We start from the raw sequence: 26,194 nt of genomic DNA, 5'->3' as shown, positions 1-26,194 counted from the left end.
ATAAAACAAGCTGGGCTCTGTTCACACGGAGCGCGTGTGGTTGGTAAATGAACGTGGCGCCCGAATTAAATGATAGGAGCTGAGCGTGGTGGAGGCAGAGAGTGCAAAACGTGGGGGGGACACGCGGGCGTGCTAAGGTGACTCGGTGCTGCTTTAACAAGGGGCTCGCCGATAATACATCTGATTTATCATCGTCGCCGCCGCCGCCGCCGCCACTATCGCCGTCAGCACTTCTCGCCGCCCGCCACCGCCGTTCAGCCGGCCGAGATTTAAGAGGTCACGACGCGAACGCCTTTCACGCCGCGCGGGGATGGCGAGCGCCAGTCACCATCATTCACGGGCTCACGTGACGGGGCGCCACTCGTACACGGCGTGCCCGAGAGGCAGCTCGTCCCTGCCAATGCCCCCCTGCCCTTGCCTATGCCGCTGGCCCTGCCCTTTGCCTTGCCCCTGCCCCTTGCCTTGGCGGCAGAAGTGTGGCAACAGCGTTGTCACAAACAGCGCAACGAGAGGGCTCGAGAAGCAGGTGGCTCCATCACGCCCGGCAGTCAAAGCGCTGTGATCATCGCTGCGCCTGCCCGCCCGCCCGCTCGCCCTCAATCAATATTGGCCTTTCTCCAGGGGGCGCCTGTTTACCGTTTCAAGGTCTAGGCTGCATGCGAGTCAGGAAGCGCGTCCGCTCATTTTAAAGGGACATCCGCCAGAGTGGAAGCTGGCTCTTTGAACGCAACGTTAAGTTGGTAATACGGGCCTGACTTGTGCCCGGGTAGCAGAGTGCGCGGATGAGTCATTCAGCACTTGTAAGACTTCTCAACAAGCCGACCTCGAAATTCAGCATACAACACACAGGAAGGGCGGTTGTCCTCCTGGGTAGCCACTGCCAGGACATTCCAATGTACGGCTTTCCACTTTTTTCTTGCCTCGGACTGCTTCATTCTTGCCTTCTCCACACCCTCGCTGCGACCATCGTGGCGTTCGTCCCTACGGCCTCCGCAAATCCGTCGGCTTTAAACTCCATAAAGGTCCCAGAATGCCGCTGCCAGGCTCCTCGGCCGCACCACTAATCGAGGCGGCTTCTCCCCAACGCTCCGATCCCTCCGCTGGCTCCCGATTCAATCCCGCGTCGGTTTCAAGGTGCCACTCGCGGGTGGTTCCCAGGCTCCTTCGTCGGCTCGCCCTGCTGGCCTCTTCCCTCCCTCTCTCGGCTGTTGGACTCTTACTCCTGCGCTTGCACGTCCATGCTCCCCGCATTCACCGACCCGCGCTGACCAGCGTGGTGGCGTATGGTGGAATAACCCCCCGCGACCCGAATAGTTAACGGGTGAACTTCTCTTGGGGTGGGGCAGCGATGCAGCGGTTAGCGCACCGCGCTACGGACGTGGCGGCCCGAGATCGAATCCCACCCACAGTTGACGTGAGCTGCGAGTGATATCCGAACCCATCCCGAGCCACCCCGGTCACCAATCCACAGTGACCAGCGTGGCAAAGTGCGGTCAAACAAATTCCCACGTCCCAAGGACAGCTTTCACTCGGCAATGAACCGACAAAAGATCTGTACGAAACTTTTTACGAAAGCGTTGGAGAACGTAAAAACAAAGAAGTGAATTTCCCAGGCGGAGCGGAGCGGCGAGCCGGCGCGTGCGCGGCGTTTACCTCTCCGTTGAGCACCGGCGTGGGCTCCGGCTCCATGTGATTGCCGCTGGCGTTGAGCGGCTCGTCGCGCTCCGTGCTGAACGACTTGTAGTAGTCGCTGGTGCTCGGCTGCTTCCCGAAGGTGCGCGTCTTGCGGCTCGAGTCCACCCTCCTGAGCCGAGCCTGCGACAGCTCCTCCGCAGACACCTGCCCGGAGAGGCGTGGAGACACACGGGGGCGGAGAGAGCGGAGAAAGACACACGGGACGGAGAGAGTGGAGTGAGTCACAGGGGACGGAGAGAGTGGAGTGAGTCACACGGGACGGAGAGAGTGGAGTGACTCACACGGGGGCAGAGAGACACACGGGACGGAGAGAGCGGAGAGAGATGGTGACGCACGTGGACACACGAGGGACGTTATGCTCAAACAGACGCTCAGCGTGACCGGGCGGCTGGATGTTGTCTCGGAGAAGGATGAGGTGTGGGTCAGGGCAGTGAGCAAACACCTATGAGCACCTGGGTTCAAACCCAGATCCTGGGTCTATCTCTATGAAAGCTGATGCTCATGTGAATGCAGAGTCAGAACCTGAGTCATGGGTTCAAGGCCTGGCACTGGTTGTCTCTTGGACAGCTGATGACAATGTAAGGGCACCTTTGAGATCTTGGCTTCACAATCGCTGCGTGGCTGGGCTGTCTCTCAGAGGGCTGCAGTGCGTGTCAGAAACATCTCAGCCTGCACCGCTGAGCTCTTGTGTTCCCGCTCTGAGTTACCGCTCCGTGTAAAAGGATGCCCGTGAATGTACGGGTCAACGGTCCCGGTCCAGTCACCTATCCGACGGCGCCAAATTCACCGTGCTCAACACAGCCCGCCGTGAATCTGTGTCCGGTGTTGTCCCGAGTCACGTGGAATAATGTCCTGCTGCTGCGCGCCCAATTCGGGTGTTCTGGGAACTTTGCTGTCCTTCACCCGCAGCACGACGTTTGGCTACGTACGGCGCGAAAGAAGTTGAACATACGTACGTACAACTCACGGAGTGGCCCCTTACCACTCTCCGCACCCCCCGCCCCACACCGTACCTGTTTAACGAGTAAGCCAACCGTCCACCGGTATATTACTCTAATGTCTAATTGGTACAATGGGGGGAGGTTTGATGGGGGCACGCGTGGGGCAGGGCGCCCAACCTGGCGGACATCGCCGCCGCGTGGCTGCTGCAGCCGCGTCGTGCCGCGCTCTTTACGTCAGCGGCGGTGAACACAAAGCTGCCGAGCCTCTCTGCTCGTGTTCCGGACGGCGTGTCGCGTTGCGCAGAGTCAACACTACGTGCTTGCCCTCGCCTCGCCAACCCACGAGTCCCTTCTACTGTTTGTTGCTTAGTTTATCTGCCCGTGCAGGTGTTGTGACGTCCGTGCCTGGCGTAACTCGCCGTGAACATCGTTGTTCCTCCTGGACTTTATAGTTTGAGTTCATAAGCGAGTAACGTCCTGCGCGCAGTTTTATTTTAAAGGCTAAGACAAAATACACGCGCGCGTGTTTCTTGTCGACAATGTACAGGGATAGGTCATTGTCACACGCAGGAATTGTAACTCAGATTTACTAATGTTAAAGGATACGAACGGACTGGCAAATATTCATGAAACTCTTCCTCCAACATTAAACGTTTAGCATAGCAATGCCTGTTTAAGGGCTGTGGGTAGACAGGGCAGTGAAGGGCGTGCCCTGGAAAGCTGACAAAGTAGAATCATTCCGGGTTCATTGAAGCAAGGCCGTAATTATACTATATAAAATGTCCCCCCCAATATATTGCTATAAAAAAAATCATTGCTATGCTATGTAAATAAAAACAACAATTTGCTAAACCTTGGCCACAATATCTGGACTTGTCTTCATATAACAATGCATAGATTTATGTTAACATTATTGTGGTTATGGTTGTACTTTATTAATCCCTAATCTCTGACATTACATACAATGAAACAAGAAAAGGTGAAAGAGAAAAACAGAGCAATGTAATACACTATTAGACATTATTGTAAAAAATAAATAAAAAGTCCATCCCATGTGTTCGTGAATTTTTAAATATTTTAGGCAGGAAATTAGTTTTAAAATTTAGATTTTTTTCTGGGGGGGGGGACCCTAGACCCCCTGGAAGATTTGGTCCCCCCCCAATGTTGACTCCATGGCTACGGCCTTGCATTGCAGTGACACGACTTTTCCGCGTTCATTAAATGCTGTCTGTGATGAAGCACCCACAAATACAGCTATAGCTCAGGCTGTAGCGATCGCCTCTCTCTCTGTCTCTCTCTCGAGGTACGATGAATCATCGCCAATCAGGGTGACGACTGGATTAAAGAGCTGTCGCGTCGGAACGACGACTCTGGGTGGGGGCGACGTGACGTAGGCAGCAGAAACCGAACTCTGGTTAAGAGTCGGGGCTCATGCATCATTCACGCAGCGTGCGATGCGAGGCTGGAATGGACACTTACAAGTTAAAAAGGCACAAAAGCCTTTCCAGGGCAGTGAACTATAATTCTGATTTGGAACAAAGTCGCTGGTTCACATGGCACGACGCAGCAGCGTATTATATGTATAAACGCCTCGCTTTTCTCTACTCCCCAGTGCTATTATCTTTGCAAATGTACTCTCTTGATGATAATTAAATAGATAGACCCGATGGTGCCAGGTGGTGGGTGGTTCTTGAGATAGCCTTTGAGAAAATGTATACTTTAATCAGTCTATACTGAGCTCATGTCATTTCCTTCCACGCGAAACAACAGTGGAGTTAAACCAAACATCGCAAATTGCAAGGCCCTCCTAAAAACAAGGATGCTTTCCTGTATGCACAAAGGTCATTATATATAAATCATTAACATTAAATCTCAACGGCGACGGGCATTAGCATTCCCTTTGCTGCCGTCCCGAGGCCACCGCGCAAGGCCACCAGACGGTTGGCGATCCACCAAGCGTCTGGCGGCCTGCGGTGGTGGCCACCAGACGCAAGAGTCACAAAACTATTTTTGCGATTCGCCAACCAAACACCGCCAGCTAACGCTCTCCGGTAGGGGCCACGTAACAAAGCTGGCGCGTGCCTGCGGGCAACATATTAACGCCACGCGCCAAACGCGCAGAGGGTACGACCTCACACGTCCCTTCATGGCCTTTGATCTCCCTCTTGTTGATCTAACTTTCAAGTCACGGATCTGCTTCTCTTTGTCTCTCGGCGGGCCCTAGCTCGGCGCGCCGCTCCCAAGGGCCTTCGCAGGCCGGATGCTGAAGCACCTGGGTGGCGGTCAAGAGGCCGGCCTCTAAAAGAGATGGCCCAGCCGGTGACCCAGGACGTGAAGGTGCGGTGGGGAGTGGATGTGGAGATGATGGCCCAGGCGGTGACCCAGGACGTGAAGGTGCGGTGGGGAGTGGATGTGGAGATGATGGCCCAGCCGGTGACCCAGGACGTGAAGGTGCGGTGGGGAGTGGATGTGGAGATGATGGCCCAGGCGGTGACCCAGGACGTGAAGGTGCGGTGGGGAGTGGATGTGGAGATGATGGCCCAGCCGGTGACCCAGGACGTGAAGGTGCGGTGGGGAGTGGATGTTGAGATGATGGCCCAGGCGGTGACCCAGGACGTGAAGGTGCGGTGGGGAGTGGATGTGGAGATGATGGCCCAGGCGGTGACCCAGGACGTGAAGGTGCGGTGGGGAGTGGATGTGGAGATGATGGCCCAGGAGTGAGTGGAGGAGTAAGAGGAGCGGCAAGGCTGAGCCCACACTGGTGGTGGTGGTTGGGGGGGGATAGCACCGTCTCTTGTTTGCCACTGCCGTACACACGTTGTGTTCTACGTCTCAGGGACTCTCCAGCCCACACACGCGATAGGGCGGCGATCGTCTGTGTTGTATAGATTTATAATTAACTTAGTTCACAATGTACATGGCCAAGCGTGCTCATTGGAGGTTTGCCGTTGGTGACCCTAAGCCAGTGGGAGGAATCATTCCTGGGGCGGGTGTCTCTCTTTTTACAACAGACACGACTGACTTCACACAACATAGTTAATATTTATAGAGCGTCTTCACTGAAGGCGCTTAACGTAGTTTAAAAAACGGTGACAGAATATAATGATGTCGATAGCAGGCGCCGGCAAGGGTTGAGTGGCCGCGATAGAGGGTACGAAGGAATCACGAAAAGCCAAGAGGTTGTTCATTACCCGACTGTAAAACTAGTCTGAACGTCAAACAATTTTTTCAAGTCCAGTTGGGATTTAGCCAAATTAAGTTCAAACCCAAATTGAACAGAACGTGGGCTGCTTTTAGTGCGGCCCTCTGTGACAGGGCTGAGGCCATCAACTCGCTGCACTGGAGAACCCGGCGGGTTTAATCGCGCGCGTCTCCCCCGAGTCTAACTCAGGCTGTCAACGGTACCACAGCCCAATGCTCTCACCTCTGAGCCACACGGACACCTCAAACGTTTAAAACATTTTATCGACTCCTGCTGAGTGATGACGGGTTTAGTTGACAACGACTCATATCTGAGCTCAACGCTTCGTGAAAACATAGCTAACATTTTAGTTTAATATTTTGATGGATGTCATTCGTCTTGGGTGCTTTGTCCCTATATTTTGACAGCTTTTGTTCTTTTTCCAGCCTTGCTACACCGTGTTCACAGCCCAGCCGAGTTATCCCACACTTGCATCACCCCCAAAAACACCGCAAATAAAGTTCCAGGCCACGCATATGTTGAGACAAACCCCTGAATCAGAGGGCGAAAGTGTCACCTTAATTTTCAAAATATAAAAAACCCCATTAATGAAGCTGGCAGCGCAGACCGGAATCACGAACATACGTCGTTCGCATCAAAGAGCACGAGGTTACATTACGATTAAACCCTCTCCTCATCATCGAGCCATATCATCTAGACATGCCTTCCGTGTCCTCCTGATGGGGTAAGGAAGCCCTTTTTGCAGGGGAGGGTTCGTGTGTTTCCGCTCCGGCTAAACCGCCACCAAGGCACTCCGCACCGAGATCACCGACAAAAAATGACAAGTTGAAACGAACCAACCGGCACGACACGGACAATTCTTACCTTGAACTTTTGCATGGCTTTCAGGGGCAATATTCCATCAACGGTTAAAATTGACTCAACAAAATATTCGTCTCGGCCCCGCCTCTGCCAACGTCGACGCCGCCACCGCGACCGGCAACCACGCCAAACGCTGAACACAAAACGGCGTCCCGATATCCGGACAGCGAGCGCGCGTGCTCCGACTGTTCCGCCGCGGAAGACGCCTCGCGCTCGGAGCGGCGGGGGCGTTCGTCGCGTGATCGCCCCACCGCACGTTTATTATATTTGGACATCGTTTCTTTCGCGGCGAGCAATACCCCCCCACCCTCCAAAACCGCGTCTCGGCCGCCCGCACAATGCAGCGGCGGTGTTTGCCGTAACCCGAGCCGGCCGCGGGACATAACGCGAGGTGTTCATTGTGGGCTGCGAGGTGCGCGCACCGCGGCAATAACTCGCGCCATGGTGATGCACCTCGACGGGCGGCAGCTGCGTGCGCGCAGCTCTCAAATTCGGCGCCCCCCCACCCCGCCACCACCACCCGTCAGCACCCAGAGCGGCCAAGGATGTGCATTGTTACTGCCCTGAGCAAATATGCACACGTTTACAATACTGTAATTATAGCGATTGGTTTGTCGCATTGTTTCATTTTTTGTGTCCGTCTTTCTTTCTTTCGCCGTGTGTGTGATGGTTTATTTAGATGTGTACGTTGATTAACTTGTTGCCTTCTATGGGTTTAAGGCACTGGCGGTGACGCGCTTGAATCCACGTCACTCCTTTGATGCGTCGACTGTGAAATGTTGACGATTGTACTGCGAGATCTTTATTTCTAATCGGGCATGATTCGTGTTTGTCTGCCAGCCGGCTACTCTGCCGATCGAACCTCCCCGGCTGCGGGAACCCATCTGATGCGACTTCCCAACTCGCCCCCCCCACCCCCATCTGTCATCCACAATATTGTCAACAAAACATTCCACCACCGACTCCACCGCGGAGTTTTAGTCATCAGACGACAACACGACCGCCCTGCAACGGTTCTGAATGGGCACTTTACCTTACGGCGTGACACAGACGCGACGATTGAACCAAACGCTTGGCCTCTAAACTCAGGGCAGAGCCACTCCCCGTTGGCGAGCTGTTAACTACCTCGCCTGGTGTACAGGAGGTTGTGCGTTCAAACCAAACCTTGACGCCTGCTGCTGAATATTTGGAGTTTGCGTGTCTCTCTCCCCGTGGTCGCGTGGATTTGTCTCCGGGTTCTCCGGTCTTTCCCTCCACGTTTAGAATCAACGTCTCTACGCGTTTAGGCTATTTGGCTGCCATACATTCCCACGTGATAAGCCACTTCGTTGAGCTATCATTTGTGGCCAGGTCGCTTCTGAAAAAAAAGAGCTACGTAGCTCAGTGGGCCTTCGCTTAAGTCTAGTTCTGGTTTCTAAAGACGCACGAGTGACACACGAGTGCGGCTGGACGCATGGTTAGAGCCAGGGAGTCCGAGCCGTGGCCAAATATACAGGCCGAACACCAAAGTAACAACAAGATCAATTCCACCATAAATGACGCGGCATTAATTTTGAACGTAAATAAAGACAGCAAACGTTGAGGTCAGAATTTCGCTCTCCCCCCCTCCCCCACCTCTCTCTCTCTCTCTCTGTTTCCCTTCGTGTTGCACAACATAGAGGACACGGCAGCGAACCGACTTGGGGCTTGGGGTGGGATCGTGTTCGCAGAGCGAGGCGCGGCAGGGGTTAGAGAGCTCACGAACGTGGCGCCGGGGGGGACAGGAAATTAAACGCTCTCTGTTTGGCCTGCCGAACGAGAGGTTGTAAAGAGCAATCACTCGACCTGTGCGTGGACCCTGCTCAGCACCGCTTTGTCATTTGTACCCTATAATAGAGATTTTTTTTCTTTCGGTTAGATCGCGTAAATATAAATGCGTCGTTAAACCCGCCACCACCCAACACAGCCAATTAGTAAGGTTTGTCACGTGAACAAAACGTGCCAATTAGTTACTAGTTCAGCACACAGTCGTGTTGGAGAGTAAACCCACAACATTCGAGTACGACGTTTCACCGTTAATGACAACCAGCCTCATCAGGCGACAGCCAAAATTGTAGAGAAATCCTTCTGTTTCAGCATTCATACTTACGCGATCTAACCGAATAAACCTCTATTCTGGATAATATTGGTCACGAAATCCTACGTGTTTATTTGTACCCTCTTTTGTGATCATATTTAAATGCACATTACGTTTTGAACTAATGTTAACACGCATTTTATTTCTTCCCGAGCCATTAAATCACCCTGAGAGCACTCAGACCGTCTGGGAATCTCAGGCGTTAGAGCCTTTGGCTCCGGCAGTAAAGGATAACTGGATATATCTGTGTGACGCTTTAAGCGTTACTCCCTTGACTCAGCTGGTGGCTATGCACGTGGCCCTTAAACCCAGCACTGTGGAGGTGAGGGGTGGTGGATCGCACAAATGATGTGCAGCTCCCTCCCTCTGGGCTTCGAGGTGCCATACCCCGGCTTGCCAGGATAATGGCAGTCCACCAACATGTCGACTAATCTCCACGTCCCATCTGTATGGGATTCAGTGTTGCTCCCTCGCACGCGTCGGTTTTCTCCAGGTGACCCGCCTCTTCTTCTCCTATGACAGACCGCCTCTCTCCAGGAAATAAACGACGATGACTCGGCTGGAACAAGATTAGTACGGTTGGCCACGTACAGTGCGAAAGTTCAACAACATAGATACATACATGCGATGGTGGTGATGGTGGTGGCGATAGTGGCGATGGTGGTGGCGATGGTGGTGGCGATGGTGACGACGGTGGTGGCGATGGTGGTGGCGATGGTGGTGATGGTGAGGGTGGTGACGACGGTGGTGATGATGAGGTTGGCGATGGTGGTGGCAGTGGTGATGGTGGTGGTGTTGATGGTGACGACGGTGTTGGCGATGGTGGTGATGGTGGGGGTGGTGGTGGCGACAGTAGTGGTGACAGTGGTGATGATGAGGTTGGTGATGGTGGTGATGGTGGCGGTGGTGACAATGGTGGTGGTGACAGTGGTTATGATGAGGCTGGTGATGGTGGTGGTGATGGTGGTGATGATGGTGACGACGGTGGTGGCGATGGTGGTGATGGCGGGGGTGGTGACGACGGTAGTGGTGACAGTGGTGATGATGAGGCTGGTGATGGTGGCGATGGTGGTGACGGTGGTGGCGATGGTGGTGATGGCGGGGGTGGTGACGACGGTAGTGGTGACAGTGGTGTTGATGAGGTTGGTGATGGTGGCGATGGTGGTGGCGATGGTGGTGATTGTAGGGTTGATGGTGACGACGGTGGTGGCGATGGTGGGGGTGGTGACGACGGTGGTGGCGATGGTGGTGATGGCGGGGGTGGTGACGACGGTAGTGGTGACAGTGGTGATGATGAGGTTGGTGATGGAGGCAATGGTGGTGGCGGTGGTGGTGATGGTGGGGGTGGTGACGACTGTGGTTGAAGTGACTCTAAGGAAGCAGACCCCACTCCGCTCGGTACACACATTAGTCACAACGGGTACACGAGCGCACACAAGCGGGCAGTAAATTAAAAAAGAATAACAACAGTAATTAAAAGCAAACAAAACCAAAAGACAGAAATAAATATACTGCCAAAATCAACATTCTAAAAAGCCCCGAGTAAACAACGATGCATGCGCCTGACGGTTAGCGACGGGGCTAGCGGCAGTGCGGGTGCACACGGCCAAGGCGCGAGAGTGAGCGGCTCGCCCTGCCACGGCGACACCTGGGAGAACACCTGGGAGAACACCTGGGAGACACCTGGGAGAACACCTGGGAGACACCTGGGAGGACACCTGGGAGAACACCTGGGGGAACACCTGGGAGACACCTGGGAGACACCTGGGAGAACAGCTGGGAGACACCTGGGAGACACCTGGGAGAATACCTGGGAGACACCTGGGAGACACCTGGGAGAACACCTGGGGGAACACCTGGGAGAACACCTGGGGGAACACCTGGGAGACACCTGGGAGACACCTGGGAGAACACCTGGGGGAACACCTGGGAGAACACCTGGGAGACACCTGGGGGACACTTGGGAGACACCTGGGAAGACACGTGGGGGAACACCTGGGAGACACCTGGGAGAACAACTGGGAGAACACCTGGGAGACACCTGGAAGACACCTGGGAGAACAACTGGGAGACACCTGGGGGAACAACTGGAAGACACCTGGGAGAACATTGGGAGACACCTGGGAGAACTGGAAGACACTTGGGAGAACACCTGGGGGAACACCTGGGAGACACCTGGGAGACACCTGGGAGAACACCTGGGAGAACACCTGGGAGACACCTGGGGGACACTTGGGAGACACCTGGGAAGACACGTGGGGGAACACCTGGGAGACACCTGGGAGAACAACTGGGAGAACACCTGGGAGATACCTGGGAGACACCTGGGAGACACCTGGGAGAACACCTGGGAGACACCTGGGAGACACTTGGGAGAACACCTGGGAGACACCTAGGAGACACCTGGGAGAACACCTGGGAGACACCTGGGAGACACCTGGGAGACACCTGGGAGAACACCTGGGAGACACCTGGGAGAACGACGAAGATGGGTGCCTCCGTCTAAAAATATATATAAAACGTCGCGAGTTGTTTAAATAAAAAAAAACTGAAATGTTACCTCCTTGATTTGAAGCTTTCGTGACTGCAGGATTCTATACTCTTTGGTTCTTTCGGTAAAGTTACGCAGGTACCATAGAGTATGAAATGTTAACTGATGTCGTTTGGTTTGTAAATGCTCTAGTCATGGAGAGTATTAAATCTATCCACTGCTGGATGAAAGCCTCCCTGTGCCATGGGGTTCTGCGCAAGGGTGGTCTGGACTTGCGGGGGGTCACGGGATGGGTTTATATTTAACTCGTAATAATTGGTGTTACCCATGGCCAGGAATAAAACTGCGCTACCGCTCAACCAATTCACGACAAAATGTCTATTATAATAATATTGCACAGCATAGCCTGGGTCCCAAGACGTTTTCAAGAGGGTCCTCTACTGCATTGAGGTGTCTGGCCAATACCATTAGCAAGTGCTTGATTTCTCGTGGAAGGAAACCGGAGAACCCAGAGAAAACCCACCGAGCTTACGAGAGGGCGTATCGCTCAAAACTCCACACATAGATTCAAGAATCCATCACTGTGTCCCCATCTACCTTGCCGTCCAATAATCATCCCATTTAATTACCAACCTACGCTCTCCGGCCTGCTGAGATTGCGAGATATGAGATCGGGCGCGTTCAAGGTAATTTGATCGTGGATATTAAATCTAATTGATTGAACAAGCATGAACACGGGTGATACTGAGGGCAAAGTCCATTCAAATAATCGGTGAATTCCGATTAAACTTGAACTTGGGGTGGCGTTCATCTCTGCCGGCAGCACTGAGCCAAAGGTGGAAATTCCACATTCTTATGGATGGGACATCCCTGTTGATTTGACAACCACTGGCAACCTCTCACCGCGAGGTACATAATTTATTGACGCGGCAGGGATGATGAAGTCGACGTCATTTTGAATTGTGCTCACAGTATCACCTGGCCAGCGCTGTCTTAACAGTAACAATGTCTTACGTGACGAACACACACACCGCCTGACACGTTGTTAACACAATAAGGGTGGAGCAGCAGTAGTGGACAGCGCAACGCACTCCGCATTCGGCCACCCGAGACCACAACGCCGACGCCACGACGAACGTCAGCGACGAGTGAAATCTGACCCAGTCGTTTTCATGAATCGGCACTGACCCGTGTGGTGAAGTATGGTCAAACACCCCCCCCCCCCCCCACAAAAAAAGAACTCCCACCCAACGACAGCCTTCATTCATGCTAGACTTGACAAAAGCTCTGTAAATTATCATAATTATTATTATCATTACAATATCCCTTGTTCATCGTACATTTTTTACAGGATGCGCAAACACACAAGTACCTTCCCGTACAGCTGCACGTCGCTATATTCCAATCAAGGTCTCCCTTTCAGCAGTGGCTCTTCCTATGGATTCACCCATTCCGCCACAGAAACGTGGAATGTCCATCGCTGACTCGAGGCTGTCAGGCAGGAGACGATGACCTCTCCACGGCACTTTGCCGTCGCCTCACTTAGAGGACGGCCGACACGTCAACTCGGCGATCTCTCGCCCCCATTGTCAACGAACTCTCGAGCAGACAGCGCGAGCACCTGCCTGGGGGTCGGCGGACGGGCGCGTGCGAGGAGCTCCGTACCTGAAGACCGTCCGTCTCTCTCTCCGCTCCTGGCTGGATGTGCGGTAGAAATGCCGCGCGCGTGTGCGCGCGTTTATGCGCACACGTCTGCGTGCGTGTCTGCGTGCGCGTGTCTGTGCGTGCGCGGCAACACGGTTCATCCGGGACAGGCGAAACGTAACCCCTTCCTCGCTACTAAAAAATTTAATTACCGCACTGGTGCGTACCGGGCGGGCGGCGCGGGTAGGATTCTCGGTGACGGCCGTTTCGCTCGTTGTTTTCGGGTCGAGGAGCGTGTGACACGGGGATGCTGGAGGGAGGGCGCACACGCACGCGCGGACACGTGCGGGCGCGCGTGTTGCACCGCTCGCGATGAGCTATGATGGCCCTTGAAGGATGCCGAGAGGCGATAGTAAAATATTATGACATTATAAAAACGACACGTTGAGCCGGGTTCTCAAGCGTAGCGAGTCGTGGCCTCGGCCGGGCTACCAATAAATGCACAAAAAAAACCCATCTCATAAAATCTGGCTAAATCCAGCTAGGAGAATTAAAACATCAGCTTGAATGTCACACGATGAACATTACTCTCATGTGGCTGCATCTCGCAGGCAGCCCGCTTGTCTTATCTTGACTGTGACGCAGTGCGGCCAGCAGCGCCCACAACCCCCTGTGCCGCTGGGTCCAGTGGACACACACGGCGCAAAACAGCTGCTCTGTTCGGGCTGCGCATTCGTTTGCTGCCCATCACATGGGATGGACGTACGCACGCAAGGATGAACGCACAGACAGCTCCACGCCACCCGCAGGTGACAGCCCACCACCGAGCTGGCACGTCTCAATAAAAGTTAATGGTTACCATTTTATTCAGTTTTAGCCGTTAGGGTTAAATGTCGCCGAATGTACGTGCTCGCCAACCCCTACCCGATGGTTACAAGGCTGACGGGTGGGAGAGGCGTGGATGGGCTGCTAGCCTCCCCAGGCCGAGCTGGTTAAGGGAACCGTTTTTTGTTGTTTTTTACCACGCCGATGAGCGTGGTTTGGCGACGTCAGCCGTGGCCGGAAAAAACCGAACTTGGGTCACAGTGCGGCATTGAACCGCTCGCGCTCAGCCGCTCCACCCATTCACGCGCACGCCGCGATCGGCGCCCGCTTACGTTGTCTGGGGCGCTGCCCAGCGACTCCTGCGTCACCACGGGTCTCAGCTCGCTGCGTCTCCTCTGCAGCACCTCCACAGGGTTGACGCGCTCTGCGCGGGCGCCTCGCGACGCGGCAGGCGCCGTCCCCTCGCCCCCGTCCGGCCGGTCGCTCGCCAACACCGCCACCTTCTCGTCGGGGTCGAGGAGGTCCAGGTACGCCCGCAGGACCGCCGACCCGTCGACCCTGCTTCCCGATTGGTTGGTAACGGTGCCGGCGTCGGGGTCGAAGGTCGACGAATCTGCTGCTGCCGCCGCAGCGGCGGCAGCAGCAGACTTGGCAGACGGGTGGTCGTGATCGGTGGTCGCCAGACCTTCCATCGAATATTCACGCGCCAGGATTCTGCTCTCTGGGCTCTGAGAAGACAAACGTTATAATAATGATTATTATTTTATTATGTTGCGAGGGCAAAATCGCCCAATGATGCTGAATGTAATTACCAGCAACTTGTAAATGTTGTGGATTTACTCTCCAACACACCGGTGGGCTGAAGCGGTAACTAATTGGCGCGTTTTGTTTACGCGACAAACCTTGCTGGTTGGCCGTGTCGGGTGGTGACGGGTGAACGACACGTTTGTACTTCAGCGATCTAACCCATCAAGCCTTTATTACGAATAATATCGGTTGCAAAAGCCTAAGTGTCAAACTGAGCTGGGGCAGCCTTGGTGAATGTCAAGTCTATTCGAGAATGGTCCTGGTTCATGTGGAATTATATCATGAACACTTTGTGAGAAGTCAACTATTGTTGACACGTGGAGTACTGACTGCTGCAACAGAAATGTGGAATTCAACCACCGGAAACCACGTCGACTTGAGTTGGACGAAAACAAGGTTTATTGGAAGAGAAAATCACGCAGACATGCACTCGATCTCCTGAGTGAATGCACTATCAAATGAACAATAACTATTTGATCAGCACACAAAAGGTGGAACCTCAAACCAGGTCTAACAGCAGGGCAGTGCAATTCAATCTCAATCTCAAATAATGCCGACGCAAGTCGCTGTGAAGAAGCCACGAAGCCATCTCTGAATGTTCTGCAAGCTGCTTGCTCCACCAAAGCGACGTCGGTCACGATAAAAAAACTAATCACCCAGTGACGCACTGCACAACCAGGATGTCAAGCGGTGACGTAAACTTGCACGAACGGCACGAAGGATCGCGCGCGTGCGAGCGCACGCCCCACGCAACGTCAAACACAAACAAACAGGCGCTACAATTACAGCGCCGTTCACATTTCCCTGCGCACACCGCCAGAGTCGGCAAACAGCCGCGCGGGCGAGGCGGTGTAACGCAAACAGGGTGAGCGGGCACACGGCAGCCACCGCCACCACAAAGGTGATGGTGGTTGCGGCGGTAGTTGCGGCGGTGGCGGTGTTGGTGGTGGTGGCAGTGGTGGCGGTGACAGCGGTGGCGGTGCCGAGAGTCTGGTGTGGCCGCAGGCCTCGCGGCTGTGTGAGCTGAACAGCCCGAGCCAGATCCCACGGGGACGGCAAAGCGGACGCGGTGTCCGTGTCTACGGTGACGTGCGGGAGGGACCTCGCTCACAACAGACGGGAGCCGACGGAACGCTTCGTGCGGTGCTGGGTTCGACGCCCGAAACAACGTTTACAGAGAGACGTGGGCGAGTTGACTTGTGTGCCTATTTCAGGCTCCGTCAACCTAAGGGAAAGTTCCTTACCGAGTACGTATTTCAGGCCGAGTCAGCCTAGAGGAAGCCCCTTACCAGGATGTACTCATGTGAGGCCGAGGCAACCTAGGGGATGCCCCCGACTCGGTACTCATTTCATCGAAAGTTAGATCTCCACTTTGTCTCAAGCGTTGTCGAGGCGCGCGTGCACGAGATCGCGAGAAGCGGTCACGGCGCGAGGCGCTTCGCAAACCCGCAGTCTCCTGTGTGGCATTGTCAGCAACTTCGGGATAAACGAAAAGAATCCGGATGCAGAGAAACTTTAAGAGCAGACCTTGAAGGGTTGCGTGTAGGCCTTGCAACAGCTGTGGGATCTAGCACAAGGGAAGGAGGCGACTGGCGAGGTGTGAAGGCACCAACAGCGTTGGCCACTGACCTTGGGTTAACTGGCAGCACTCACCCACTCTCACATTCACTCTTAAGAGCCGCCGTGTGAGAGTCAACTTGGCGGAGGTGGCGCGGAGGGCACAGCGCTGAACAGGCATCACTGAGATCCATCGGTTCACATCCAGGTTTCAGTCGCTGTGATTCAACAGGGTTCTGGAAGTGTGGTGAGTTGATGGACTCTGTCGGGTCATCAATGCACCAATAATCGACGGTGCTGAATTTAAATATGTAAATTCCAGCTCTTACAAATTAAAAACACCAGCTTGGCTATCATGCGACAGACAATACTTTCAGTAGCAAGGTTAGGAGGGAAAGTGATTCCCTCTACCCTGTGGATCGGCTGTCACTTGAAGGGACCTCAGCGGTAACTCTGTGATGTCCGCTTCAACGGTCCATTCTCTGACACGAATGGTCGCGCTGCTCTGCGACAGTTCCAATTGTATTCTTCATCTTACGACACAGAGTCCACGGCAGTCCGGATACAACTTTGGACAAAGGAAACTGACAACCAAGAACCCACGTTGGGGATGCGCGTCTTCCGGGTGCCACGCCGCGTGTCGCCCACGGCGATCGTGACTCGGGGCGGCACCTGCCGCGTGAGTTGCCCATCGCCACCGCCACGCCACTCACCGCCACGCCGCTCACCATGTTCTCGACGGTGCGCAGGTATTTGGCGCAGCGTGTGTGCCCATTGTGTTCTGCCAAGTCGGCAGCCGAGCAGCCGTCGTTGTCGCGCACGCGCAGATCCACGCCGTTCACCACCAGGATCTGGCAGCACTGCAACGGCAAACATCCCCCCCGTTATAGCCTACACCAGGGGTCGGCAGCCAAAATAAAGGGCCGTCCATAAATGACGTCACGCACCTGGGGGGGGGGTCAGACATTTGTGACGATGTGTGACGATGGGAGGGCGGGGGGTTTGAGAAATGTGACATCACATGAAAATGCGTAACTTTAAATAAATATAGACAACACGTTCTACTTAATTAATTTTACTTTTTGATGTTTTCTCCTACAACATCAGAGTGCAGCGCCACATTACATACGCACTACAATGACAATAGTTTAAAGCGATTTGAAGCATGTTAAAAAAAAATTGGGGGTGGCAGAGCTTTGTGATGTCGCGTGACAAAGGGAGGGGGGGTCAAAAATCGTACAAAATCGCGTGACGTCATTTATGGACGGCCCCTAACATAGAACCGTCAGTTTTTTTGTTCGAATTCGGTAACAAAAAAACAACTTCAATATTTCAAGAGCCGCAATACGCTGAGGTTGGTGAATCCGAGACGGTGGTGGCCTTCAATAAACGTCGTCGTGAAGCAGCCCCCCATCAAGAGCCGCACGCAGCTCTGACTCTGGGCCCACACAGACTGCCGGGGCGAGTCGCTGTTAGACAGCAGCTACAAAGTCCGGTGCAGCAAGCGACAGGAGTGGGTGGCCAGCACCACGCCCCGGCCACCTTTGTCTCCCCAGTGCTGGTCTTTACACATCGCACCGCGCACTCACTTCAGGCGGATTCAACCGAGGCAGAGGCCCAGGACCAGTTCTGATACTCGTTATTGGTGTTGGCCATGAGCGGAAATTTTTTACTTGGGTCGCTGGGTTCGTAGCGCAGTGCGGTAACCGCTACACTACCGCTCCCCATTGGCAGCGCCGCACAAACAACAACAACCGCCATTCGCCACTAAGTGGCGGTAACGTCACCACGGCGCTTGCGCCAGGCCATGTGCACTTCAAGGTCACGGGACACACGTAGGTGCCACGGGTTGACCGAGTGAGATAACAGCCGAGATGCACCACTTGTGCCCCCTACAGTGCCAAGTTGTTTTAGCCACCTGGCGCACTGCTCATTGCTGCACGAACACACACAAAGACACACAAAGACAAAGATCCCTTGTATAGCCTTAACAGAACGTAGGGGAAAGTGCTGAAGCGAGCACCTATGAAGGCCGGAACGGTACACGAGGGGGTGGGTGGCCAGTACCACACCCGACCGCCTTTGTCTCCGTCTCCCTAGTGGCGATGTTTACACACCGCACAAGGTGCTCATTTGAGGCTGAGTCGACTTAGAGGAGACCCGGGACCAGTTCAGATAATCGTCACTGGTGTTGGCCGTGAGCGGGAATCGAACCCGTGTCGCCGGGTTCTTAGCCCAGCGTGCTAACCGCTACACTACCGCTCCCCACAACTGTTCACCCTGGGTGAATCTCACTGCGTGAAGGCTCTTTTCAGGAGAGTCTTGCTAAGTTTTTGACAGTAGGGGGCGACAGGCGACTATGTGTTTGCCAATCAAGTAAAATCGCGAGTAATGTTTCACATTTGGCAAATTTTGAAGCTCGCAATAGAACGTGTCAGTAGAGAGCTTATAGATGTCATTCGTAAGAGGAGGTTGCGATAGGTGAGAGGACACGTGCAGGGTGGAGGAGGATAGGGTGAGCAACTTGGAAGTTCGGAATGGAATGTGGAAGTTAATCGTTACGGGAGAAATCAGTGAGCGCGGGTCATGATGGGTGAGACACGTGTGCAGGGAGCAGGAGGGCAAGTTACTGAGACGGGCTTCAGCGGCACTCAGAGGATGATGACCGAACACGCATGTGAATAGATGTTGAACTTCTTTTGCACCGTAAGCAGCCAACCGTGCGAAGCGGAGGTGCGGGGGAAGGAAAACAAGCGAAAACACAAAGCGCAGTTCTAATGAAATTCGTTTTCAATCTAGATTCAAAAGTGCAAAGCTCCAGTGGCTTCCGAAAAGCGTTCCAGACGGCCGCAGAAGCGCGTCTGACAGAGCGCGATGCGGTAACCATCGTTGCGCGACGGCCAAAATCCGCCGCTGCCGCGAGGACGACTGGCGTTGGCGTGATGGTGGTTCACGCTCCTTGACGAGCCACGAAACCAGACGCAACGTCCTCGACGGTAGCGTCCTCGGCCGCCGCTACCTGCAGGTGACCGTTCTCGGCGGCGTCGTGCAGCGGCGTGCCGCCCCAGGCGTCGCGCGTGGGCTCCCCGCCGTGCAGCAGCAGCCAGCTCAGCACCGTGCCGTGGCCCCGGCTCGCCGCGAAGTGCATGGCCGTGGCGCCGTCGGCGTCTGTGTCGCTTAGGCGCAGCGCCGTGGAGCTCACCTGCGGCGGGGAGGCGGTTGCGGAGAGGTTCGGAGAGGAGGGCGGACGCAGCGCGGGGGGGGAGGGCGCGGAAAGATTTCACGATTTTATGGGAAGTACGATTTGGCTGCGATGGAGAAGATGGCGCAATGCTGTTGAGGTTAGGAGGCGGTCACAACCGATGCTGTTGCTGCCAACGCACCCTGACATCGCTTCCTTGCTCTTTTATGAGTCTTGCAGCTGTGGAAAAATCTGCACAATGCACCTTGCGGTCACCCATCTCAAACCACGGGCCACGTGGCGATGCCACTGCCCGCTTCGATCAGTGGCTCACTCGCCAACCTCGCCGTGAACGCACGTGGGCGCCGGCGGTCAAACCCCCACCATGAGATTACGAGACTTGCTCGTAATCTCATCTTTTGGCTTTCCCTCCTTGTAACAGTCAACACGCATCCTTCAAGGATCACCTGAGCATTCTCATCACAGCCACCACATGACCTTTTGGTATTTTTATCGCTTCGGGTGACATCTTTCAAGTACCCCTCTCCGAGGGTGTCACTGCAATTCTTGTCTTGGTCACCTGCCCTCCCCCCCCTCATCGTAACTGCTACTTTCTGATGACATCTACATCTGAATTCCCACGTTGCTTACCCTATCCTGCCCAAGCCCATATACTCGTCTTAACAGTGACCACGATGTATTCAACTTGCGTACGTTCCATAGTCAATACCTCGCAATGTTATTCGAAGCATGGACGTTCCTTTTGGACAATTTTCAGTTTTGCTTTCCCATTTTCATTTTCAAGAACCCATTAAAATGTAAACAGACCAGCCTGCCATTGTGTGGGTGCAAGTGTCAGGGCCCAACCTACCCGGCCCACCCTGACAGGGCCAACCGTGTCAGGGACCACACTGTCAGGGCCCACCCTACCAGGCCCACCAAACTAAGGCCCACCCTACCCAGTCCACTCTACCAAGGTCCACCCTGTCAGGGCCCACCCTACCCAGGCCCACCCTACCCAGAGACACCCTACTGGGCCAACCCAACTAGGGCCCACCCTGTCAGAGCCCACCCTACCCAGAGACACCCTACTGGGCCACCCCAACTCGGGCCCACTCTACCGGCCTCACCACCCTGTCAGGGCCCACCCGAGCGGGGCCCACCCTACCCAAGACCTCTCGCGTGCATCTCTCGCGTCTCGGCGGCGTCCCTCTCCTCGCTCTGCCCCACGCCCCACGCCGGGCAGCGCCGCACCAGCCACACGATGACCGTAGCGTGTCCCATCTGCGCGGCGGCGTGCATGGCCGTCATGCCGTCGCTGGCCCGCGCGCTCGTCTCGGCGCCACACTCCGTCGCCAGGTACTGCAGACAGTCGAGGTGGCCCTCCTGGCATGCCAGGTAGAGCGGCGTCGCTCCCGCACCCGTGCGGCTGTTCAGTGTCCTGCGTGTGGGTGTGTGCGTGTGTGCGGGTGCGCATGTGGGTGTGTGTGCGCGTGTGGGTGTGTGTGTGCGCGTGTGCGTGTGGATGTGTGCGTGTGGGTGTGTGTGTGTGCGGGTGTGTATGTGCATGTGTGTGCGTGTGTGGGTGTGTGTGTGCGCGTGTGTGCGCGTGCGAATGTGTGCGTGTGGGTGTGTGTGTGTGCGGGTGTGTATGTGTGCGTGTGTGTGCGTGTGCACAAAGGTGCGGTTACATTTAAAATATATATGTTTACTGTTACCATGACAAACGAGGTGGCTGGATGGCTCGGAGGTCAGAGGGCTGAGCCAGACGATGGAAGGTGGTCAAGAGTAAGAGTGGCAAGCCAAGGAATTGAAAGTGTCCAAATGGAACATCCACCAAGGAAGTGGAGTTGTGAGATCAGCTCCTTAGCAGGTGCTGGGTGGATTGTTGTCATCAGAGGATCGTGAGAGGTGGCGGTGGCTCAGGAAGGCCTTCATCCAGCGGTGGATTGATTACGGCTGATGATGACGATGACAATGATGATATTAATTGAGAATCGGCAATTTTTACGTGCACAATTCCACCATGTACTGTATTGTGAACATAAAGAGTCCAATCGAATCAACAATTCCACGCATCGCTACGTGCCGGGTACACGGAGGAGCGCTCCTCAGCGGCGTGGGAAGTTTGTCCGCGCAGCTGCTGCAGACACTAGATTACAACGGGGAAATCATGTGTCGATCAACGTGGCACTTTGCAGGAACGCATCTACCGCGTTATGCGAGGACTCCTTGTACCGTGCTGTACACAGAGAATAGGAAATCATGCAGTGGCGTGACTTTACCAACAGATGGCAACTTTGCTCGCTCTGTCCTGGCCAAGCGGCAGCAGCAGCAACGCAAATGCCAACCCGGCACTAGAGCACGAATTGAACGTGGAAATACATCCGAGGCATTCACGATGTTAAATCAACGCAAAAGCCGCCGGAAAGTTTGACCAAGCAATTTGTGTTCCACAGTGCGACAGAATAGTTACTGATAAAAAAATAAAATATATTTTAAAATAAATTCGATGATACAAGACAGCCCAGAACGCGCCCAGTTCTCATTTGACCCAGACAGCTAAGCAGGCGTGAACCTGGCGAGCAACGGCGGAGCCAGGATTTTCAGGTAGAGGGGGCAACCCCTCCAGTAATGAAAAATTATAGAGGAGTTGTTAGTAAGTAAGGAGTTGTTAGTAAGTAAGGACTTGTTCCCTTGCTTTTTATTCGATGCGTGTGCGGCGATGGCGCAGCCATCGATCGAAGGTCGAATTCGAACCGCCGTTGTGTGATCGGCCTTCAGGGAAGTCGTGGACTCTGTATACGCAACTGCGCACAATTCTGTGAGTCACTTATAACCGCTTTGCCGTTACTTATTGCCAATTATGGACTCAGACTATTGTCCTATCATCTCAAAGTCCCTGGCACGTAATAATATGCTACACAGTGGCAGTGGAGGTCGCAAAGTGACGATTTATTACTAATAACCCCCAATGATCTGATCGAAATTAGAGATTTCGATCGGATCATTGCGGGGGGGGGGGGGGGGCATGTTCCACCCCACCCCCCCACTGGCTCCGGCAGTGCTGGCGAGTGCTTGGACGGGTTGGCACCAGTGAACAAACCGGTCGCAACGCTGCTGCTGCGGTTGCTCCAAGGTGGGCAGCAGAGGCCAGTGCAGCAAACACTAACTGCAGTACTGGACTGCACTTCTACGCTGCCACATCGATGACCCCTGCCTTAGGCAAGTCAAGCTGACCAGCGGCGGCGCAGTACGGTCGGGTAGCCCCGCACGACCCACACGGCTTGGGCAGGGGTCCTCACTCAGCCCCTCATCCAGCAGTGGAGCGGACCGCACCGTGCATAGGGAGACGCCGCGGCAGAAGGGCCGTCATAACCCCGTTGACGAGAACCACCGCGGCCAGGAACCCTTTGACGGGGCGTCTCGTAACGGGAAGACCCGTGGAAACACTCTCACATCACTCGGCCTATTTATACCCGCCACTATCCTGCTCAATAATTCAGAGTTCCGCAAAAGGGGGCTCTCGCATTTCTGTTCTATCTCTCGCTGGGGGCTGGCGAGTGGCGTGTCCGCAAAACCGCGCGTCGCGGCGGGCAATCTGTGCTGCGTCGTCGGTGGTGGCTTTGGCCCAGTTGGTTCCAGCCACCCGAAATCTCATGGCGGAGAGGGGGCAACGCTCTATCCCCCCCCGCCTCGCCCGATATGTGTTGAGATCCAGCTTGGCACTTCGATCCCAGCGCCTGGAGCTCTTCCACAGCCACCTCCCGATTGTGTGCATGGACACGCGCAGCCCGATTGGGTAATCCACTGCTGGATGAAGCTCTCCCCATGCCGTGCGGATGGACACGCGCAGCCCGATTGGGTAATCCACTGCTGGATGAAGCTCTCCCCATGCCGTGCGGATCACGCGAGATATTCAACTACGCTTCACCGTGCTCGTCAGTATGGGTTGGTGAAGGTGGGGAGAGAGCATGGGAGCATAGAAGTGCAGTACAAGCATCGATATTGCTTCACTGTCCTGTGTTGCCCACAACACAGCCCCACGCTCCATAACAAGCTGTCACGGTTGGTGTGCACCCATTCAAATAACTATCACAATCAGAATATTTATTCATACAGGAGGAATCCGATGAGCTATAAAGCTCTTTGTCTCTAGGCTGCGACAAGTCGTAGGCTGTGGGAACACACACAATTGTTGAGAAGCAAGTGCGCAAAAATGAATGTCAAATAAAATAACCGTGAAAGTGCAGCGATGACAAATCATGAGAGACCTTCCCAACGCACTCCACGGCTTGCTATTCAGCGTCTAAAGCGACAAAGCGTCACAGAACAAACAAGACAACCCTGCGCTCGCAAGAGGCACTCACTCACACTCACTCGCTCTGACTCACACTCGCTCTCACGCTCACTCGTTCTCACGCTCACTCACACTCACGCTCACTCGCTCTCACGCTCACTCACCCACACTCGCTCTCACACTCACTCACCCACACTCGCTCTCACGCTCACTCGCTCTCACGCTCTCACGCTCGTGGGCGGGCCACGGTAATCGCCGCAGCCAGGCAGGTGACGCTGCCCGCCCAGTCATGGGCCGCTCATTAAAGTTTGATGCGCGCTGGCACAAGCCGTCACTGCGCTCTGCCTTTGTCTATGCACGTCCCCCCCGGCTCTCCCGTCGCCACGCCAACGTCCGGTACACCCCCCCACCTACCCGCGCCCCCCCCTGCCCCCTCATTAGCAGAAAGTGACACGGGCTCGTTGAAATGTCCGATAAATTGCCAAGTTAGCAAACAAACAAACAAGGACGTTACAAAACTATGTTGCTGAAGGACAGCCAGCGTGGGCTGGCGAGGTTGTTTGGGGTGAAGGATTCCGGCTGGGGCGGTGTAGAGGCGAGGCACGGGAGGGTTGCGCCCGACTGTACTGCACAGATTCACTACGACAGGGCGCGCCGCTCGCAGCGGAGAGAAAGAGAGCGGAGAAAGTTCTGAGAGTTTTTTTTTAATGAGCTCCTTTAAGTTGTTACGGTAGTTGCGATGTCAGGCCAGGCCATGAATCTCACTGGGATTGAATTGAGCAGGGTCGGTTCAGAAATCATTGTCATCTCAAGCACCATAAGAACATCATTATCATCATCACCACCACCTCCACTACTGCCAATACCACCAAAACCACTACCACCACCAACACCACCATCATTAACAGCCCCAGCACCACAATTATCACCATAGTAATGTCACCCTTTGTCAACCCACTGTTGGAAGAAGAAGGCCTCCGACTCTGTGCCAGTCACTGCAGCTGACCGTACTTGACCACACAGGGTCAGTGCGGGTTCCTCAAGGAAAGGGGGGGGGGGGTGTCTAGACCCAGTTCCGACTTCCCTTGCCACTGACGCTAACCGTGGCCAGGTTCTTGGCGCAGTGCGCTAACCACTGCATCACCGCTCCATCCATCATCAGCATTACCCATCTCTAGTTTCGGCATACGTGCCAAAGCAGTTGAAGCAACAGACGAACCTTTGCGCAGCATACTTACGCTCCCAAAAACAAATATTTATTCCACCTGATTTATATTACAACATTATAACAAATTAACATGTCGCTGTTTGGTTAATCTTTTGTCCAAGTTCATAGGAAGGGCAATCCCACGTTAACAGGTCGCACATCTGCAACACAAAACCAGCCAATGTCACTCGAGGAGCGTTGGCTGCGTGCGTTGTATTTGATCAGCTGACTGAGTGGACAGCAAGGTTAAAAGGTGAGCTGTCTGCTCCTTGAGATGTGAAGGGACACTTCCTTGCCACGCATGGAATGCGTTAATGTTTGATCGGACAATTACGATACAATTCGGAGTTACAGAGTAAGTAAATTTAACTACACCGGAAGTTGCTGTACACATCAGAGGGGACGTGGATCACGGGCGAAACGGAGGTGCATATATGCTAAATACATATTGTTAATAAATGTGACAGACAGTCATATATCAGAGGAGAATAGGAAGGTCTTGAGCCTGGACGTGAAAAATATAAAAGTGCATGGAGGGGAGTAGAGTAAGATGAGAGGGGAGAGTTAGGCAGGGGGCGAGTCAATGGAGGATCTTGAAGACAGTGAAGGTGATCCGATAGTTGATCTAGGATTTCATTGGGATCCATCGGAGGTACAGGAGATGTGCGGTCACGTGGCCCCGTGCACGGTGCGACGTGACGAGTGAGAGTTGCCCGCGGTGGCACCGTGGCTACGACGTGCACACCCGCCAGCGCTGTGACGGTAATCACCGACAATTGGTGCTTCAGTAATTACACACAAGGAGACCCCTCTCTCCCTCGTGCTCGTTAAAACGCAGACCTAGAAAATACGCGCAATGGAGTGAGAAACAAAACGAGTAAATTCCACCAAACAGACCGAGGACAAACATGGGGAGAGACAAAGACAAGCGGCGGCTAGGCACACACAACCTCATCCACATGTAATCCCCTTTAAAGGGGCACATCACCAAATGGCCCCGCGACAATGAAGCTCTCGCGCCACGAATAAACGAGACATTGTGCCTTGAACCCAATTAGTGCTCCGTTTGTCGAGATTACGCGCGGATTTGCAAAAGAATGCATTCCGCTGGAATTGCGTGGCTTTGTGTCGAGTTTCCATCGCGGTTTATGGCAGAAGGCGCATTCCGCGCTGCTCTTCATGGCCGGCACATGATGCCGCTAACTTTCTGCCGAGCGCTGTATACGGAGGTCACAAAGAGACGCGACCGCAGCCCGTCATAAACATTTTGCCCGTGAACCGCATCACCCGATGTGCACCCTCGATCGGGTCAGCCTTCTGACGCGAAGGAGGCTTGAGCCGGGATAGTGCATGGATGGGTGACCACC

General features: G+C 54.4%; 1 protein-coding gene across 1 annotated transcript in view; it reads right to left on the bottom strand.

Moving 5' to 3' along the window:
* LOC133352347 (uncharacterized) overlaps window positions 1-26,194 on the bottom strand; it is a 61,533-nt gene that overhangs the window by 19,691 nt on the left and 15,648 nt on the right. The window contains 6 exon segments of the mRNA XM_061567944.1: window positions 1,654-1,839; window positions 12,932-13,260; window positions 14,086-14,503; window positions 16,868-16,999; window positions 19,159-19,341; window positions 20,575-20,761. Of these exon segments, the coding sequence (XP_061423928.1) occupies window positions 1,654-1,839; window positions 12,932-13,260; window positions 14,086-14,503; window positions 16,868-16,999; window positions 19,159-19,341; window positions 20,575-20,761 (1,435 nt within the window).

Source organism: Lethenteron reissneri, chromosome 40, assembly GCF_015708825.2.
Source record: "Lethenteron reissneri isolate LAM-NWPU_2019-01 chromosome 40, ASM1570882v1, whole genome shotgun sequence".
Taxonomy (NCBI): Eukaryota; Metazoa; Chordata; class Hyperoartia; order Petromyzontiformes; family Petromyzontidae; genus Lethenteron; species Lethenteron reissneri.
Note: the sequence above shows the minus strand (reverse complement) of the source record. Positions and strands in the feature narration are given on the sequence as shown.